This window comes from Anabrus simplex, chromosome 7, assembly GCF_040414725.1.
Source record: "Anabrus simplex isolate iqAnaSimp1 chromosome 7, ASM4041472v1, whole genome shotgun sequence".
In the NCBI taxonomy this organism is placed as follows: domain Eukaryota; kingdom Metazoa; phylum Arthropoda; class Insecta; order Orthoptera; family Tettigoniidae; genus Anabrus; species Anabrus simplex.
This window is the reverse complement of record NC_090271.1, coordinates 67,116,570-67,138,634: the sequence shown is the minus strand read 5'-3', so window position 1 is coordinate 67,138,634 and position 22,065 is coordinate 67,116,570. Positions and strand designations below refer to the sequence as shown.

Sequence of the window (22,065 nt, the reverse complement as noted above, 5' to 3'; positions counted from 1 at the left end):
TGTCTTCTGGGCCAAGAGGCATCTTAACTTGTCAAATGTGAAAGAGAAACTAAAGGGAAATGTTCCTTTGTGGCAAATATTGTGTCACACACTGATAATCCATTAATAGCTTCCACCAAAGTATCGTAAAACTTAAAAGGTCTTTATTGCTAGTCGATGCAATAAAATTAGGGGTGAAAAGTGATATCTAAACATCATATTATTCTTCAAACCTCTGCACATTAGAAACTGCCTTAATGTAAAAATTAATGTAGTTAATGGAACAGTTCCCTCTAATAATTGGTGTTTAACAATTTATTATGGTTTTTTTTTTTTTTAAGTGATCCACTTTTCTTGTCTGCCAGTGTATACTTTCACAGCTCTTTGTACTTTCTGAGGTCTTAATACTAGGTAAGGGTCCCTCTTTGTTCTTCCTACCATCTTGGCTGCCTTTTGCTCGATGGAATCTTCTTGTGTCTTTCTAGGTAGGTCCTTGTATAAGCCTTATTTGTTGAGATCTTCGTGGTTATTACTGGCTTTTGTGCTTTTTTTTTTTTTGCTTCAGTAACAGGCCTGATGGAACAAAGTTTAGAATTTTCATTTTGTTACTGTGGTAGTTGTGGATTTATCCTCCATGACAGAAGCACCAGAGTCTAGATCATTTCCCGGTGGTGCTTTGGACCCACATGATTGGAATCATAGAAAAATAATGTTTTACTATAGGCCTACCCTCCCTGAAGTAGCTGAGGGGAGAGATCCTTCCTTTATGCTTGCTAGAGACCCACCAGCCTGCCGCAGGAAGTGTTCTTACTTAGGTATATAGAAAAATCAAAAGTGAGACAGTGTAAAATCAGAAAATGCAACCATTTTCTTTGTTTCTATTGGCAGCTGTGACGAAGGAAATAGGCTATTCATGTTCTTGCCATTAGAGCTTGCATCATGTGTGGCCACATGGCTGCCATCTGTGTTGAAAATAAGAAACCCACAGAAGTTTGTCATCTTCCTTGTCCCTGACATGCTATCTTCCCGGCATAGGAGTTCTGTATCCTGACTAGAGCGTGTCTCATATTCCTGTGACGAGTTCTGGATATAACTTTACATCCCGCAGCCCAATGTTTATAACATTATAAGGAAATGCAAATAATCCAAATCTTACTTGGAATTCCTTCTAGAGGAGAGAGTGTTCATTGCGATGTCTAGGAACCCACCATCTCGCCCCCAGATGTACATTTACTTTAATAACCTAACTAGCTGATGTACCTGTACTTCGCTACGGGATTCTCAGAAAGACTGTGTTTGTGGTTTTCCTACCTGAAGTCATCAGTAGGAATGTAGCGATTAGAAGTAATGTTATCATATAAAATACTTGATCAAATAAAAAAAACACACATTTTCTCACTTTTAAGAAAGAGTTATGCAGTGCTGATCTAACAGTCCAAAGTTCCAGTGCTGGAATGACCAGACCGCAGACAGTCATGAACATTTCTCTGTCATTATTCCGTTAAATGTGCACACTGCACATTCCAGTCGGTGCCTCAGAGTAGGAATTGAATGGCTCGAATGCTATGATGAATCAGTTTGTTACATATCAGTAGTATCAGAAAGTTATTCATCTCTCCAGCTACTTCCCGCCAATATACAGGCAGGGTGTAATTCTCGGTACGACCGGGTGAGGTGGCTGTGTGGTTAGGGGCGCGCAGCTGAGAGCTTGCATCTGGCAGGTAGTGGGTTCGAACTCCACTGTCGACAGACCTGAAAATGGTTTTCCATGGTCTCCCATTTTCACACCAGGAAAATGCTGGGGCTGTAACGTAATTACCGTCAGGGTCGCTTCCTTCACACTCCTAGCCCTTTCATACCCCATCTTTGCCACGAGTCCTATATGTGTTGGCGCACCGTAAAGCAAATTTTAAAAAAAAATCGGTATACAGCAGTAATCCCATCTATCGGAGATGAGTGGCAACAGACACACAAAGCACATCACAACAAACAATGGTCAGTTTACCTAATGTTATTGTTGATCAATGGTATGAGCTTTCTGTATTTTCCTCTTTGTCATCAGTGGCAGCTATTGAATTCGATGGCATCACTCAGTCATTATTGATCTGAGTTTAGGGCTATCACCCAGGTGACAGATTCCCTACCTCCTGTTTGCCTTGTCTTTTTTAAAATGATTTCAATGAACTTGAATATTTATCGAACATATCCCTTGATAAATGAATCCAATTCCTACCTCTAAAAGCTCCACTCAACCTTATTTGTCTACTAATATTATTCCATGTCATCGCTTCACTGACAGCTTGGAACATAACACTTAGTTGAATAGCTCATCTCCTTGCTCCCAAGTCTTCCCAGCCCAAAGTCTGCCACATTTGCGTAACACTACACTTTTGTCAGATATCACCCAGAACAAGTCATGCTGCTTTTCCTTTGGATCTTTTCCTGTTCTCGTATCAAATATTCCTGGTGAGGTCTTACTAGAGACTTACATAACCTCTTCATTTCATCCACACTTTTCAGCCACCTTTTTGCAGTTCTTCTTAGTTCCATCTGTTTTTAATGACAAAACCAGCTTAACATGGCCTTAGATTAGGTTTTGTTCAGTGACTGTTTAACCAAGACCGACTCCAATCCTCAGACCGTAATATAAAAAATAAAAAACGGCAGCCGAAGTAGCCGGATTGCTGGTATTGGCTAACATGAAAATATCACGAACATATTATATAAATGGCAGTAATTTATCATGTTAAATGTAACATCATACTGAAAATCGCTTTTTTCATGTACAAAAATGTTTCGCCAACAAGTACACACCACATATAATCAACTATCATTGCATACATTCTACTATAAAAGAGAAAAACAAGCTTACTTATAAATTTCAATTAGTCACATAACATTGTCTCTTACATTTCACTTCGTTGGCTAGAAGAATATACATGATAAAACTGTTAAAATTATATTTATAATGTCTTTTTTAATGTTTCAAAATAAATTAAGGTGCAAAATTCCTCAATTTATTCGCTCTCATGAGAACTGTGAAACATAATTTGTTGCCTTAATTTTGAAGTGATGGACAGTTTGTTATATTCAGCACCCAAATGAAAGGGAAGGACACCCGAAATAATAATGTTATTGGCTTTACGTCCCACTAACTACTTCTTTTACAGTTTTTGGAGACGTCATGGTGCCAGAATTTAGTCCTGCAGTAGTTCTTTTATGTGCTAGTAAATCTACCAACATGGGGCTGACGTATTTAAGCACCTTCAAATACCACAGGGCTGAGCCAGGATCGAACCTGCCAACTTGGGGTCAGAAGACCAGCGCCTTAAGCGTCTGAACCACTCAGCCCAAGTACACCCAAAATGATTGTTAAACCAATGAAGGCCCTGGTAATGTCAACATAATGTTGACATATGGCTTAGCAGCACTTCACACAATGATGGTAACTTTAGTAATGAAATGTTTGGCACTAAAGATAAAATATTTTTTTACCCATTACAGAACATGAGTGCAAAATCTCTATTGACTCTAAACATTGATTTTTAACCACATGGACGAGCTTCAGTTCGGTGTAGTCTGCTTAAACAGATAACCACAAGCATGAACGGAAGGTTTTGGTAGTGTAAAATCCTGCGTTACAAACCCACCTAAACCTTCCAAGTCAAGTCATTGCTCCATCTATCACACTTATAAGTTTTGTTATACTCCAAGATCCAGCCAAACATTTCCGCATGTAAGCACAGATTATTGTAAAATACACGCGCATCTAAATCACTCGACACTCTGAAGCACATAGGCACTGACGGAATATTACAATATCAATTATATTCTATCTAAATTATTTTTCGAGGAACACAAATAGTTTGGAATTAGAGAAAAGTCTTCCCTAACCTCAGACTTATTCTCAAAATGATGTATGCACACTACAGTTTTGTCATCGACTTCAAAATAATCACAATGTATATTCCTAAACCACTTCCTTTTAATGTTTTATTCCGTAGGAAACTTAAGAATAGTTGTATGAGAGGCAATGCCATAGTTAGACAAAAACCTGGTCCACAACACAATCAAAACAAGTACATTCCCACAATACTGCATATAATTACAGATCCTAAGTGTCCACTGACTCATACAAATCCATTCGCACACTTATATTCTCCAAAGAAACTAATATGTATTATCAAATTTTATGAAATTACACACACACCATACGATAACAACAAACCAAAACAAACCCACATTTCTGGCTACTCGATTCGCCATCTTTGAACGATCGAGAGTAGCATTAAGGTCTGAGGATTGGAGTCTGTCTTGGTTTAACTGTCTGTTGATATATACAGTACTTGTTTTTTGATCTTGTATTTTGTTTCTTGCACCATTGTTGTGATGCCCTATTCCTTTCCTCTGCTTGGAGCTTGTTACAACTATGCTGGTGAAAGTACAGGTTTCAAGGCTGTACGTGACGATGGGTGTAAGGAAACTGTTGTAAATTTTTATTTTGGTTCTTGTAGAATTTGGGAATCCAATATAAGTGTGCTCCTTTATTGACTTTACTAGCGATCTCTGCATGGTATCAATTATGTTCTGTGACCACACTGTCAAGATATCTGAAATGATCCACTTTGTCAAAGTTTTCATCATCCAGGATGATGTTTATTCGACTTTTTTACTGATTGACAGCACAACTGTTTTTGGGCAGGTTATTTTGATATTGAATTCTTTAAACATGTCACTCAGTCATTTAGTTTCATCTCGAGACCTACCTATTTCTGCTTCTGCATCACACCATATTACCAAACTATTCTTGACTAACACTTAGGCTATTCCTTATCATATGCCACGAACCTACTACGCTGGTGTAGCAGGGGGAGAGGTGATACTCCCATGTGGCGCATCCCAGGTAGCGGATAGGGAGGTCCGGCTTGCCGGCGTACTTGAGGGAAATAAAATACCTCTTGCGGACCAAACACACTACCCCCTGCTGATGGGGAACGCACATGTAGAATATACCCGCGGTATCCCCTGCCTGTCGTAAGAGGCAACTAAAAGGGGCCCAAGGGGGTCTCATCTTGGAAGTGTGGATTGGCGACCATGGGGCCATTAGCTGAGTCTTGGCAATACTTCCACTTACTTGTGCCAGGCTCCTCACTTTCATCTATCCTGTTCGACCTCCCTTGGTCAACTCTTGTTCTTTTCTGATCCCAACGGTATTAGAGCATTCGAGGCCTAGGGAGTCCTTCATTTTCACGCCTTTCTTGGCCCTTGCCTTTCTTCGTCTGGTACTTCATTTTTCGAAGTGACGGATCCCTTCTTTCTCCTTCTTTTTTCTCTCTTTCTACCCCTTGTGGGTGGGGGACGCAGACGAAAAATACCCCCACGGTATCCCCTGCCTGTTGTGAGAGGCGACTAAAAGGGGCGACCAAGGGATGATTGTCTTAGAACCATGAAACTACTTTTGATTAGTACCATCACGTGGCAAACACCATGGGTCGCCTTTACTTGCGAGTAGTACCACTATATTAGGTACGAAATAGGTTTGTGATTTGTATCAGCAGAGAGTGGTTCCCCTGTGGGTTTCCAGTATCCGTGAGTCGTACCCATGTGAGCAACACTGCGGGTCTGGCCGTTGCCTGTGAGTTGTACCACTATATGAGCGACACCGTCGGTCTGCGTTGCCAGTGATTAGTACCCACTATGTGAAGAACACCATGGGAATACCGGCGCCCGTGACTAGTACACTTAGGTGAGGAACCTCATCGGTTTGCGTTGGCTATGAGTGGCGCCATTGTGTGAGAAACACAATAGGTCTGCGTTACCTGTACAACATACAATACTTGTGAGTAGTACCATCATGTGTGGAACACCATGAGTCTTCGCTACTTTTGATTAGTACCCGAACATGACAAATACCTTAGTTCTACTTTAGTAGCGATAAGTACCATTCTGAGGGGCCTTTGACCTGGATTTTGGACCCCTTTGGACATCAAGCATCCTCGATTCAGGATATTGCTTTATAAGTGGTCCTTTGGTCAGTAATACTATTATTTATGATCTTTTTTTGAGTCGGATCCACTGTTTTTGTTTTTTGGGTCCATGTCCTTCATTCTTCATAACATTTTATTTTATTTTGGTAAGTGGATGATTTTGAGCTTTTTGTTTGTCATTTCATTTCATACTATTAGGAGCCGATGACCTCAGTGTTAGGCCCCTTTAAAGAACAAGCATCATTATCATCATCATCATCATCACCTTATCATATGCTTGTTATTGATGGTAGCATTAAGTGACTTGTAGAACAAAATATTAAACTTGCATTTGACATTCAAGAGAGTGCATTTCATAACCTTTAATATGAATCGTGATACTTTTTTGAAAGTTCCTTATTTGTTTCAAAATTAATAGGATGATGTTAAACATTTTGTATTATTCGTTATACCCTCTATATTATTCCTCTATAGCTTACTGGTACAGTGATAACAGAAATAAATCTTAGAAATAATGTTCATCTTTGATATATCATATCGTCCCTCCTTTGGCAAACTAACGAATGTGCAAATTGTCAAAAAATTACGAGATTTGAAAGAAGTTGTGATTCATGTCAAATCAATTTTTATATTTAATTATTGGTTTTATGTGTTAGCCATACAGAATGAGCTGCAGATGTGAGACTTTGTCAAAGGGTAGACATATACATAATAAGATCTAGACCAAAAATATGAACTAATTCCCTAGTTTGTCACTTTCGCCAGTTTGCCATGGGGGAACAAATTATCTTAGAAATTCGGAAGCCAAATTTAAAATTAATATTACTTGCATTCTCTATTTCAGGAAACTTCTGCATCACGTGCCAAGAAAGCACGACTTCACAACAAGGCATCTGAAGCTTTTGAAGCTCTGGAGGAGATTTTTAAGGTTTGTCTATATTAAGAAAGTTTCTTGTAAGATAGACCAGTCACAGTTAAAAACTTCATAGTTATTCTGTATTGAACTGAGAATCACAAAGGTAAATTGAATTGAATTCAAGGGTTCCACCTTTTCAATACAATACAATTCTGTTGCACAGGATTATGTTACATCATGTTTATTGTGGTACCGGTTTTGACACATTTTTTAGTGTCATCGTCTGCCTACCACATAAACCGAGCAAGAGGACAAAAAAAAAAAAAAATATATCTATATATATAAAATAACTTGTCCTGACTGACTGACTGACTGACTGACTGACTGACTGACTGACTGACTGATTCATCATCGCCGAGCCAAAACTACTGGACATAAAGAAATGAAATTTTGGGGATATATTCATACTAAGATGTAGGTGCTCGCTAAGAGAGGATTTTTGGATATTCCGTCGCTAAGGGGGTGAAAAGGGGGGTGAAATTTTAAAATGAGTGTAGCCATATCTCAAAACTTTAAAAGTTTACAGATGTAAAAATTGGTATTTAGAATCTTCTTTAAAATTAAAGAAACACGTATTTTTTTGTTTTCAGAAAATCCCAATAGGAGGGGTGAAAAAGGGTGAAAATGGGGGAAAATGGGTTGAATGCCTTTAATCAGGATACCGGTACTTATATCTCAGAAACTGAAGATATTACAAACCTGAAAATTGGTACTTTTGATCTCTTTTAAAAATAAAGAAACACGTATTTTTTTGTTTTTGGAAAATCCAATTAATGGGAGGGTGAAAATGGGGGTGATTTTTAAAATGAGTGATTCTATATCTCCAAACTTTTAAAGTTTGGAGATGTAAAAATTGGTATTTAGAATCTTCATTAAAAATAAACACGTATTTTTTTTGTTTTCGGAAAATCGCAATAGGAGGAGTGAAAAGGGGTGAAAAAGGGGTTGAATGCCTTTAATGAGGCTACTTATATCTCAGAAACTGAAGATATTACAGACCTGAAAATTGGTGTTTGGGATCTCCTTTAAAAATAAAGAAACACGTATTTTTTAGTTTTTGGAAAATCCAATTAATGGCGGTTAAACAGGAGTGACAAATTGGGGTGAATTTTTTGAAAGAATATATCTACAGAATATCTTGGAAACGTAAAATGTTACAGATGTAAAAAGTGGGTGTTTGGAATCTCCTGTAAATGTAAAGAAACATAGGATTTGTTTTTGGAAACTCCGCTTAAGGGGAACTCAAAAGGGGTGAAATTTTAAAATGAGAATTTTTACAGTATATCTAAAAAAACTTAACATGTTATAGAAGTGAAAAATGGTATTTTTATCTCTATTAAACATAAAGAAACGTGTATTTTTAGTTTTCGGAAATACCACTCGGGTGGAAGGGGGGGGGGTAAAAGTGACTGAAAATGGTGTTGAATTCTTTTAATTAGGCTACTGAAATCTCAAAAATGAAGATGTTACAGACGTGAAATTTGATATTTGCAATCTGCTTTAAAAGTAAAGAAACACGTATTCTCTGAAAATCCCTTGAAGGCGTGGGGGGGGGGGTGAAAGAATTGAAAAATTAATTGACTTAATTCTATGAGAATACATACATCTAATAAATATAAAGTTGTCACAGACGTGAAAATTCGTATTTTGATCTCCTTTAAAAACAAAGAAAAACGCATTTGGTGGGGAAACCATCTTGGAGGGCGGGAGTGTAAAGGAGTTGAATTCCTTTCATGAGGACACATAAATCAAAAACTCTGAAGAAGTTAGAGTCGTGATAATTGGTATTTAGAAGATCCTTTACTATTAAAGAAACAAGTATTTTTTGAGGGGAAAATTCACTTCGGGGGGGGGGGGGGGGGAGTATTGTGAAATGAAGTGAAAAAAGTAAATTATTTTTATGTGATACTTATATTTCAAAACTGAAGGTAATAGACGTGAACATTGGTGTTTGGAATCTCCTTTAAATATAAAGAAACAAGCATTATTTTAATATTTTTAGGGGGGGTGGCGGTAAATAAACTTAACGGCGTTGGGGTGTAGAAGGAGGTGTATCCAATTGATTTTACTGTTATTAATGTACTTATAAGTATCCTCCGTTGCTCAGGCGGCAGCGCGCCGGCCTCTCACAGCTGGGTGCCATGGTTCAAATCCCGGTCACTCCATGTGACATTCGTGCTGGACAAAACGGAGGCGGGACAGGTTTTTCTCCGGATACTCCGGTTTTCCCTGTCATCAGCCATTCCAGCAACACATAATAATAATAATAATAATAATAATAATAATAATAATAATAATAATAATAATATTCCGGACCGTCGTCAAATGTGCGGACCGCGCTGGTAACGGCTCCTGGACAAATGACTAAGAATGCAGCCCGGCCGCGGGTTCAGTGCCGCCAAGGCACCCAATATGACACCACGCCGGATCTCCTGAAGGATTTTATCCATATTAAAAATGATTATAGGAAAAGATGGCAAAGATTTACGGACCCAACTGACCGGGAGGAATATCTGAGCCTAGCCCGGGAAGTACGAAATCGATTGCTGGAAAGGAAGATTGAAAAATGGGAGGAAACGTGCCGTGAAATAATAGAAAACCAGTCAGATCGGGAATTTTGGTGGATTCTCGCAGAAAACGAGTCAGTTCGCGAATTTCGGGGGATTATATATCTAAAACAATAAGCATTCAATTATAAATTTCAGTATAATACCGTAGCGAAGCACGGGTATCTTGCTAGTATATATATATATATATACAACAGTACACACATTGATCCAATTCAGGTAACGAAAATTCATACTTAAAAGTAAAAATTCTATCTAAAACAGGTAGCAGTGTTTACAACGCGTTAGCAGCATAATAGTCTTATTTAAACTTGTTGGAAACACTCATTCATAATGTTGAGTTTATGATTGAATGTGAGTTAAAAACTTGATAAACATATTAAAATCTTGATTGTTGACTCGTTGTGACATGGTAAAATGAGTCTCAAAGAGGAATACAACTTTGTTTACTGTAAAAACAATAGTAAAAAAATGCATTGTAAACACTGCTACCTGTTTTAGATATGATTTTTACTTTTAAGTGTGAATTTTCATTAGGCCTACATGAATTGTGTCAATGTGTGTATATTGTTGTTTATATATTTTTGTCCTCTTGCTCGGTTTATGTGATAGGCTGATGATGACATTAAAAAATGTCGGAACTGGTAGGCTACCACAATAAACATGTAACATAATCCTGTGTAACAGAATTGTATTGAAAAAGTGGAACCCTTAAATTCAATTTAGATAGACCAGTACAAAATATCTGCTTTTATCACAAACTTCTATTGTAAATTCCGTACTGACATCGCTCTTTCTAGCCTATATGAACACTAAAACTGTGTTGTGACGTTTCTATTGCATAGATTGCATTGTGGGCAGTATTGCCACTGGGTTTATTTAGGTAACTCTGTTGTTTCAAATTTTTTTTATTACACTGCTGTCCTGTTAGCCTGCTATACTATGATATAATGCTAATAACATTTTCATATGTATCTTCATAAACAACGGCAGGAGTTAAAAATGTTTGTTGTCAACCACTACTGCATCCAAGCAAATTGAAACATGAGAGGAAATTAATGCCATTCTTTGATGGCAGGACCTGGTAGGGGCTGGACCCATTTTTTACTTTCATTCACCTGTCTCAGTCTTCCCTTAGCTTTGACATCATGGATGTGACTACGGTATGATCGATGCTAGTAATGCCATTCCTTAACGAGCAAGTGGCTGTGCAGTTTGGGTCACATAGCTATCGGCTTGCATTCGGCAGATAGCGGGTTTGAACCCTACTCTCGGCAGCCCCGAAGATGGTTTTCCGTGATTTCCCATTTTCACATCAGGCAAATGTTGGGGCTGTATCCTAATTAAAGCCATGGTCGCTTTCTTCACACTCCTAGCTATTCCCTATCCCATCGTAAGATCTATCTATGTCAGTGCAACATAAAGCAGGTTATAATAGAAAGAAATTGCCATTCTTTATGCAGCCAGTTCCTGTTGTGAATGGTGCAAGAATTTCGCTCATAGTGTTAGTAGGTGCATTTATTTCAGTGCCCTGTACCTCTTCAGTGATGCCTAGGCCTACAACAGCTGATAACAGAACTGTTGAGGATCAAACGAAACTTTGAGCTAAATATTCAACAAACAAATGGGATGAAGAACACTGTAAATGAAATTAACCGCTGGACTTTGAATGTGGCTTTTTCAGAACTTCAGTTCCATTGACTGATGAGTAGTCAATTCTGTAATCCTTCATTAATACAGTATATGGCTCATTTAGCTAATTTGCTAGAGCTTTCAAGAAGTCAAACCGACATAATGGAAATTGAAATCTATATCCTCTGATGGTGTAGCAGGCATAATTTTTTGTAAAAGATACCAAGTCTCTAATAGTGTATTGGCACTGCCTGTGGCTCCAGGTAGCCTATGCAGTGGTGTCCAATATGTACTAACCATGCATCTTGGTAGGTTTGCTGATTACCAACTGATGAGCCCAAATTGGCACGCTTAGGTGAAACGCTGGCAGCCAAGAATGAGTCAGCTGGAAAATGCATAATTTCCAATAATGGATCAGTTATATTGGAATTACGAATTTACTCATTCAGGAAAAAATATTTCAGGTTCCCTATGAGAATCAAAATCTATATCTATATCAGTGGCAAATTTTGTTGTGCTTACTAGAATATAATTTATTTATTTTACATTTTATGGCCTTCATTGGACCACTTTAGTCAATTATACAATGGATTTTCCAATTTTTTTTTTCAGCCCAGTACTTCATTCTCTTGGATCTTGATTTTTTCTCCTCGTCTGCAATCATTCTTCCCATGGTTTGTCTATTGGTCTTGGTCTGTAGTCTGGTGTCTGTTTTTGTGTGTCTTGATTTTGTGGGTTTTGTTTTTTAGATTTTTAGATCCTCTACTGTGATTTGTAGTTCCTTCATATCTTCTTTGATTTCTGTGGTCCACTTAATATTACTCTTACTGTTCCACAATTTTTCTGTTATCCTGCTGATTCTATTTTCGGGTGTTCTAATTAGGTGACCAAAGAATGAGATTCATTTTCTTCTGGTAGTGCTCTCTACCAGTTCTATTTCTTTGTGGAATGTTTCATTAGAAACCAGTCTCCATTGTCTATTTTTGTGGCATTTTTTATTTATACATTTTCTGCTTATTCTTCATTCTGTTTTGAGTAATCTGTCTATTGCTGCAGTATTAGTTGTATTGAAAGTGGTTTCACTAGCGTATGTTAAATTTCTGGTTTGTTTTTTAATGCTTTAACTTTGAGGCTATTGTGAGGTCTTTTTTGTTGTATTTTGTTAATTTGTTTATTCTGTTATGCCATGTTTGTTTTTCGTTAAGGTTGTATGTTATAATTTCACCTAAGTATTTAAATTTGTCTACGATTTTGATTTCCTGTTCTATTTCGATTTTCTTTGCGAGTGGTGGGTTGGTTAACATGATGTCTGTTTTCTCAAAGGATAATTTGAGGCTCCTTTTTTTGTGTTATTTCCTATAGTGATTAATTTGTTGTTGCATAATATTTCTTACAAAGATAAGATATACAGTAAAGTGCCCAAGAAGAGACCCTGTGTGAGACTGTAGTTGTCATTCACTGGGTTACTGGGAGCTTTATTCACTCTTGTTGAGAAGAAAGTACAGAACTTGTCACTATAAGACAACCTTGTCTTTGAGCATAAATATTTACTGCAACACAATGTCTTTGAAGTAGGCTAATAAGAGAAAATGTGAAGTGTTGTACATTGAAAAAAAAAATTAAAATAACGAACAGTTACATGGCCGCATTGTACTCGAAATAAACTTTCAACGTATTAGGTTATGTTCAGAACATGTAGTGCAGTATGTATCAGATCTTCGACTAATTTAAACTTTTGAATAATGGGCTACTTCTTTGCACTCTACAGTTGTGATGGCAGTAGTAACTTAGAACCTTTCCAACAGAACAAATATGGCTTAGGCCACCAAAGCTCAATTGGAAACGGCATCTGACGCAAAATCAAATAGTTGCGGGTTCGTATCCCACTGGTGTCCGGCCACTTTTGTTTTTTACTTAACATCTCTTCGATATGCACTATATGTACCTAACACGACCCAATAAATTGAAAGTTTATTTCGAGAAAAGTTAGAAAAATTAAAAGATTAAAAAGAACATGAATTGGTGGCTGTGGACAGTGACCTTTAACCTATATTCCTCTACAAAAATGCACTTGAATCAATAGAAACCCTCATGCAGTATATGGAGCAATTCTCGGACATTATTTACTCCCGGGAATTAGAATGAACATCGGAAAGGAAATTGCTGATAGTAAAATTCAGAAGAATGTTACAAATGTCTTCAAAAGAACATACAAATATGGTGAGAGCAACTAGAATGGCTTGTCCATATTTTCTGATAATGCGTTCCTCCCTAGATTATGATGAGTAATTGAGGTTCTACTGTATTTAGAAAACTACCATTTTCTTAGGAGAAATGAGATTTTGGAAAAAGTTATTTCAGGGCAGTTGATCATAAAAAAAACTGATTGTTAGGGACACAGAGCTGAAGGAAAATAGCTTTAGGAAAACTTATGGGGAATTATGTAAACGTGCAACATGCTTAACTGTTTTGAAATAATATGCTAAATTTTGTTACTTTTGACATGTAGAGACTGCTGTATTTTTTGTGTGTTCCCTTTTTTTTTTTTTGGTTTTTGTCTTAAGTTCTTTCTGTTAGAGATAAGTTATTGTTATCAGTTTTAAAATTTTATCGACTTACTGAGTGTGAACATTTCTCTCATATGTTCTCAAGAACTATGTGAGGTAAAAACTTATCTTGCTCCAGTTACATTAGGACAAGATATAACTAATAGAATAAAAACATATCTTAAAATGATAGAAAAGTACCTTAAGAAGTGAACATTATGATGAAAAATAAATATGATCCAAAATCTGGCTGAATATTTTTGTGTTGGTATCTAGCATCTCACTGCTGAGTTGGAAAGTTGCAATAGTGGAGGTGTAGAGGAAGTGATGATCCTTCTTGGTTCCACACCTGTCAGTCCTAAGGAGATCTACAGAATTCAGTTACCTCCATCAATTTGTAGCATCAAGCAGACATCATCAAAATATCTTTCCTGTGGCTTTATAAGGTAAGTCTTTTTTAAAGTATTTATGCACCTCTGTTGCCTGTCAACAAAATTTATTTTTATTATTATTATTATTATTATTATTATTATTATTATTATTAATATTTTATTAACAAGTGCATTAAAGTTATTCATTCCTATGGGTCTGGGATTGTGTGTTTGTATTTGTCTTAATACACTTCTATTTATGTACACACATCTTATCACACTACCAACTACTGCAGAATCACACAATGGCAAACACACAGGGTTGGTGTCGGGAAGGCCATCTGGCCATAAAACAGGGCCGACTGCACATCGCATGTTGACTCTTAAGAAATTGCGAAATAATCTAGGGAGAGCAAGGATTGAAAAAAAGTAAATAGGTACATATTTAAAATTTACTTACAAGTACCAGTAGTGTAACATAATAATAAAAAGCAATCTTGAAAAATTCATATGAAATTTACAGAAAATAACTTAAATTATTCTCCGACATAAAATCCATCATGCTTTCTGTCCAGCTGTGGGCTTGTCGTCATTAGATTACAGACTTCTTCATGATGTAGGAAGTTCAAAGTTAGTGTACTTATTCTTTCTACATTGTAGTTTTTCTCAAAATAATGAAAACATCTGAAATCCTCACAGAAATTCTTAAAATAATAAGAAAAAGGTCTGGGTATAATTTTATATCTCGGTTCCCTCTGAGTCTGTCTTGCTTGTATACAAGTGGTTCATGCCCACCTGATGACCATTATCATTATGGTGTTGAGTCTGTATGGCCTGACATGGTGGTCAGCTGGTTCGAGTTCCATCAATTGAAATTTATTATAGCATCTGAAAGTTAGCTGGCAGGGTATAACAGAGTTGGTAGTGTACAAATTATAATTACTAGATTGCGTGCTGAAAGCCTAAAAGTTCAATTTTGAACCCACCCGCAGCGCTCATATGGAGTGAGGGCATATGACACTGTTGTTGGTGATGATTTGTCCATTGAACGGGGATGTTAATCTTTGAGCAGGCCCTTTGATTTTATTTGCCAGGAGTAGGCTGCTCACCAACAACCAGGTTTCACCCTCTTTGTACCACACTATCTTCGTTGTCTAACACTACACAACCCATAAGATGTAGCAATCATACAGGCATAAAAACACATATACACACTTAATAATATTTGCCTCGAGCTCTTAGCTGTAAAGTTTATCCTTTATAGTTCTGATTGTACAGTTTTTATTTCATTACTGAGCAGACCCCTTAGTTCTATTCTACAGGAGTAGGCTGTTCACTGAAAACCAGGTTTCACCCTCTCCGTACCCAACTATCATCGTCGTCTAACACAACACAACACATAACATGTAACATGCAGCAAATCATACTGGACATAGAGGCACATATACCTGCTTAATGATCTTTGCCTCTGAGGTGAGGAGTAACTAACTCAAAGTGTATAAGGTTGATATAAGGTCAGTATTTTTTGTTTTTGTTTTGTTTTTGTATTTTATAAATAAGTGTCTGTAACTGAGGGTACTATTACAGTGATGGAGGTGAGGAGAATGGTTATGAAGAGTTTCAAAGAGGTGTAGAATAATTGACTGGAGGCTAGGCATGTCGTATAAAAATAAAAGAACTAAAGAATGTGCATTTGAAATGTCAAGAGTTCACCATTTTGTCTGCTACCCATTTGCTTATTGTAATGGATGACTGTTGCTTGATGAACTGATGAGATTGTATCATTTTTAGTGGAATATCAGCCATGTATGCAAATGACAGGTCACAAAGCATATTTCTCATTAGTGCTTTTGAATTTGTTACATCAGTCAATAGACCTCACATTCAAATCTTCAGGAAAATCCAACTCAGGCAGATAAAACACATTGGACACATTTATTTTTAAACTTTTATTTATTATGGTTTTGTAGGTGGTGAAGTTAGGGCACCTGGCCCTCTCTTACACATAACCACTGCAGCGATACATCATTGGAAGCGGAGCTTAAGAGTAATTAATAATATATAGTAAATAATAATCTCCACATAATACATTACACTTTTCTAACTTGCATTCATTCACTCATCCAGTCATACAAGTTAGTCAGCTGCATTCAGCATGTAGTTCGGTAAGTGGCCTTAAATTTAAGTAATGAGGTGGTATTTCTGACTCTGACAGGTAGGGAATTCCGAAGTCTGGAACCCATCACAACACAAAGGTGGTTATACATAGAGGATCGGTTAACATGAATAGAAAGGAAGGGAACCAGAGCAGGTATTACAGCTCTGAAAGGAGGACAAATACTTAAGCTGGGATGAAATGTATAGTGGTCTGCGTTCAGTGAGCAGTAGGTATATCTGTATCAGTATGTGATACGTTCATCGTTAATCAGGTTTCAACCATGAAATAATGTGACAGTATGGTGTGACATGTGTATCATAACTCAGTCTGTAAATAAATCTAAGGCAACAATTAAGCACTCGCTGAAGTTCCGAAGTCTGCTCTTTTGTTGCGTCTCGCAAGAATGACGTCACAGTAGTCAAGGACGAGAAGTATTAGTGTTTGTACGAGTTTGACTCTCACATTACAAGGCAAAATATTGCTGTTTCTTTTAACTGATGAAATATCGAAAATATTTTTTTACAAGCACTTTTAATATAGTCAGACCAATTTAAAGTTTCGTTCATTGTCATTCCAAGATTTCTCACAGTTTGGCTGAATGGAATAACTCTGCCATTCAGTATAACTGGAGTAATAGTTTCATATCATAGTGTAGTCAACAATTTTTGAGAGCCAATAATGATTGTTTGTGTCTTGAAGGGGTTAAGGAGGAGGGAATTTAAGTCACTGAAGGTCAGCACTGATGCCTGTTATGGCTTGAGACAAATTAGGCCTACTTTGATAATCATGTCATTTATGTCTATAACAGTTCCAATCTAAGAAAGGTTTCACTGAAATAGAGATTATATTTATCAGCTCTGAGGTCAGCAATAGTCTAATGACTGCAGAGTTGTCCTAATTGCTTCTGTGACATCAGAAGCACACAAGGGAAATCTAACTTTTGGGAATAACAGCTATTCTGAATCAAGAATTCATCTACGAAATATGTTTTTTGACGTATACAGTTCATTGCAACTGAGCTTAACATCTTGATTGATCCGTACAACGATCCCCTGGGATAGGTATAGAATCAGTGAAGGAAACCATTGCAAAATTAGAGATGCCAACTATTATGGATTGTCCGTAATGATTACGGAGTTCACCTCACGATTACGGATTTACGGACAAAGGGAAAATTACTACGGAAAAGCTGACATTATAAGAAAAAATAATGTTCTTCTATAAATCCTTCAATGATGTTGTATTTGCTGTGTTAAGTGTACTTGACAGTTGACAGAAAGAAGTGAGGCCTACATTAAGCACATCTGCAGTGGAATCGCTTATGGTTCAGAAGACGAAAATGTCGTCACAGTGTGAAGGATGTCTCAAGAAAAACTACACTGAAAATCAGCTGCTTCGTGAGAAACAAGGTACAAGGAATGTTTTATAACAGAACTAACAGGTTGTGTGCAAATGTTATTGTGTAATATGATATACTTTCGAATGGATTGCTAGAGGGAGGGACAAAAAGTGTGCCATTATCGAGAAGGGAGGAGCACGCTTTGGACTTGACTCGAAATTTTTCTCCGGGGCAAAGGGCGATTACTGATAATCCACTTCAAAGGTTGGCACCTCTGCAAAATAATAAAAAAAAGAAAATCTGGGGTATGCCAAAGTTATGAAATTTTGAGGCAGAGATTGTTTTAGGAAACGCACAACAAGTTTTTCAGAAAATACTAAAGAGAAATTTTGTTTGCTAGAAAACGATAAGAAAGAAACACACGTCTAGAACCTGCGTGCAATGTGGTGATGAAGTTGAAATCTTTGATGGATCAAATCAAGTTGATTTGCTTAGTGGAAGGGGTGATGTATTCACTAAGAATATAGTGTACAAGTAAGTGATGTAGGAAATCGTTTTGTTCCTTTCACAACTTAAGTTATGGAGCACAATATTCTGGGCACTAATTCAGTAAGGTGACATAAAACGCTATTCATGACATTTTGTCTCATAATCGTCACGTGAATATGAAGATGAGTTAAGATGGCATTTACATGAATCACTTCTTCCCTGTCTTAGACAGTAATGTAACATAATTACAGCATGGTTACTCTAAAATTCACAACATATTTCATTATAAATAATATCACATAGAAATTGCTACGCAATCGCATACAGATTTCTTTGTCGTCTAGTCCTCAGCCCTAAGGTTGGTGGGTAACATGCATGTCTTCTAAGTGTTTTCTCTCTTTGGCCAACTTCTTCCAGTGGCAGTAGGTGTGCTTGCCTTTAATGCCTACAAATTCTACTCTCTGTCTTCCTTTGCTCCTTCTATCTTCCAGCTTCCCTTCAAACAGGGTGGTGCACCAGGCAGAATGACGGAGCAAGTGGCAAACTAAGCTGTTTCTTCTCCACTTTAAGGTTTCAACCAAAGTGCATGTCTCATTTGCCCTTTTGAGGACGTTCTCGTTTGCGACTCTTATCACTCCAAGATATTGTTATGAATTGATGTCAGCACCCCATCTCAAATGCTCTGATTGTCAATACTTACACTTTTTCAGTGTTCATGTTTCTGACCCATAGTTTACGACACTCCATACAAAACTTTTCACATAGTGCTTTCTTACCCCCATGTTCATGGTCTTAGATGTTAATAAATAATAATGGTGTATGGCCTCTGGAGAGGCCTGGTGCGGGTATTAGGTGACCTGCATGTCTGTGAAGATGAGGGCCCTACCTAGGATGATTTCTAATGCTGAATACGCCACACACACCTAGCCCCCGAGCCATTGGAATTAACCAATTAAGGTTAAAATCCCCGACCCAGCCGGGAATTGAACCTGGGACCCTCTGGACCAAAGGCAAGCACGCTAATCATTTAACCACGGAGCTGGACTTAGATGTTAATAGAAACTTTTTAGAAAGCTTCATTTGCCGGTGCTATTAGGGCGTCTACTTGTCTGGTACATTTTCCATCAGATGTGATCAGACTTTCTAGATATGTAAATTTCTTTACGTGATGTAGGTGGTTCTTTTTTTTTTTTTTTTTTTTTTTTCATCAGCACAGATTTGGTCATTCATTTCTTGTACACATTATCATCTTGGTCTTCTTTTTGTCTATTCTTGTACTACCGAGCTCGATAGCTGCAGTCACTTAAGTGCGGCCAGTATTCGGGAGATAGTAGGTTCGAACCCCACTGTCGACAGCCCTGAAAATGGTTTTCTGTGGTTTCCCATTTTCACACCAAGCAAATGCTGGGGCTGTACCTTATAAGGCCACAGCCGCTTCCTTCCCATTCCTAGCCCTTCCTTGTCCCATCGTCGCCATAAGACCTATCTGTGTCAGTGCAACGTAAAGCAACTAGCAAAAAATATTCTTGTACTGCACCTCCCTTTTATAAATTTGTTCATGTGATTTAGTGCCTTCTCCGTATCTCTTTCATTCTCAGTTATCAATGTTTTACCATCTGCAAATCATATGGTACTGTACAGTTTGCCATTAACTTGTGCACCATGATTGTTGGTAGCTAAAAATTTCTTAATGGCTTCTTCTGTATTGATGCTAAATAACAGTAGTGATAGTCCACATCCTTGTCTTACACCCTTACTGATTTTTGCTTCCACTCTTTGTTTGCCAATTAATGCCATCTGGTTTTTGTAAAGGTGGTAGAGTATTCTCCAGTCCTTGTAGTCTAGTTTTAGCTCTTGTAGGATTTCAAGTAGCATATTCAAGTTTACGTTATCAAAGGCTTTCTCTGTATCAATGAATTCAATTACCACTGGTCTGCCTTTTTCTAGGGATTTTTCGATAATGGGTCTAAGACTTGAGATGGTTTCTCATGTGCCTCTTCACTTTCGAAGTCCAAACTGTTCTTCTGAAATATTGACGTCTATTTTCCTCTCTATCCAGTGGCAGATAATTTGAGTTAGGATTTTAGAGGCATGGAAGAGAAGGCTGAACAGTCTATGATATTCACAGATCTGTGTTGTATGCTTTTTTGGGATAGGAATAAAGATAGTTTACATGAAGTCTTTCTGGACACCACCTGTTATGTAAATTTCATTTATTAGCTTATATAGACTGTCTTTGGCTTTATTTCCTAGGGTCTGTAAGATCTTTGTGGGGATTTCATCTGGTTCTGTATTTCTTCTGTGTTTTAATCCCTTGAGAGTTTTGTCAAATTCTTCTCTGAGTTTTGGTGGTGCTAGCTTATCAGCTTCTACTTGGTCCCTTGGTCCTCACTTTTTAGTACATCTGTACATCCAGAAATCCTTGGTAGAGTTTTTCTGTGTGCTCCTTCCAACATAGCGCTACTATATTTCTTTCATTTTAAGGCTTTGCCATTCTTACTCTCTATGATGTTCAGCACTTTCTTTCTTGTTCCAAATTGTCCTCATATTTCTGCAATGCTCTCTTGCTATTACCTTTCTTCATATATTCGTCTATATCTTGCACTTCTTTTCATGCCATTCTTTTCTTACTCTCCTTACTTCTCTGTTTATCTTGTTCTACAGTTTTGCATATTCTTCTGGGTTCCCTCTCATTTTGCACATTCTACATTTTTCCATTAATTCCAGTATATCTTCAGTGATCGAATGTTTGCAGACTCTTTTCTTGCCTTCCTAAACATGCATTAGGCATTTCAGTTATTTCCTTTTTTTGCCTTGTTCCATTTCTGCTGTGTGTTACTGACATCTGCTTGAGGTCAATTCTTTCATCAGTTATTTTTTCTGTGAATTCAGTTAAAGCTTGCTTGTCACTTTTTACCTTGCTTATGTTCCATCTTTTACATGGTTGTTTTCTTCTAAAACACAGTTGGCTCTTCATTAATATCAGATTGTCGTCCATGTTCACATTTGCACCTGCGCAGCTTTTACATGGTTTATTTTTGTTTTATATAGCAGTCTGTCATCATTGTATAATCTATCGGGTATCTTTCTCCATTGCCTGGCATGATCCAGATGTATCTTCCTCTTTTTTTTGGCTATTGAAAGCATGCATTTGCAATCACTAGCATATGTAACCCTTTATGCAGAAAAGGACCTAAAAATCGCGTTTTACATTTTTGAGCTTTTTGTAGTTTTAAAATTGGCCTAGATACTGAGCATTTAAAAAAGAGTTCATGCCTCTAGATGTAATACTTCAGAAGATATTAATTATTGATTGTTGGTATTAAGAAAACTAGTTTGTGAAAAACATAATTACCGCTTTCACAAATTTTCTTACCAGTTGTACAAAGTTTCCATGACATCGAGTGGCGAATCGAATTGGTTTGTTAAGAAGACCCATGGGTAATGCAAGAAGTCAAAACATCGAAATGCAATTTTTACACCCTAGACACTGTCGTTTAGCTCTGCTGAAAAATTTCCATTGCCATGTAGCAGGTCATATTTTATTTTACGTAACTCCCTTAGCATGTTCCCTCTTTCATTCCTGTTTCTGTGGTCATACTTTCCCACACAGTTGTCAACTCTGCCCTCACCTACTACAATATTTCAGCCCCTATGATGACTAGATTATCATCGTCTTTAACTTCGATTAATACTTCCTCCAGTTGTTTATTCGTATCTTCTACTTCATCATCAGAGTGTCAAGATGTCGGCATATATATCTAGGCTAATACTGTATCCTTAGGCTCTTCTTTCACCAAATCCCAATATTCTTTCGACATGATATGCTAGTTTTCATTTTAATGTGAATTCAGTACCACCTGTTCCTTTTACCTCGCCTGTATAAATAATTCTTAAGTCACCACTCCTAAAGCCTTCACTGTTTGGCCATCTCACTTTGCTTGGTCCTAGTATTTGACTGCTGGAAAATTTAGATAGTGGCTTGCAATCAGTTCTGCAATTGGGAAGAAGTGCATAAACACGTGTGGTTAACGTAAGAAATTTCATTTTTCCGTATTTACCAAGAATTACAATAAATAAA

General features: G+C 37.3%; 1 protein-coding gene across 1 annotated transcript in view; it reads left to right on the top strand.

The window, feature by feature from the left end:
* Positions 1-22,065, top strand: part of LOC136876911 (MAD2L1-binding protein) — a 38,083-nt gene that overhangs the window by 5,656 nt on the left and 10,362 nt on the right. Inside the window, exons 2-3 of the mRNA XM_067150665.2 lie at positions 6,811-6,894; positions 13,904-14,073. Coding sequence (XP_067006766.1) covers positions 6,811-6,894; positions 13,904-14,073 — 254 coding nt within the window. The remainder of the gene's footprint in view (positions 1-6,810; positions 6,895-13,903; positions 14,074-22,065) is intronic.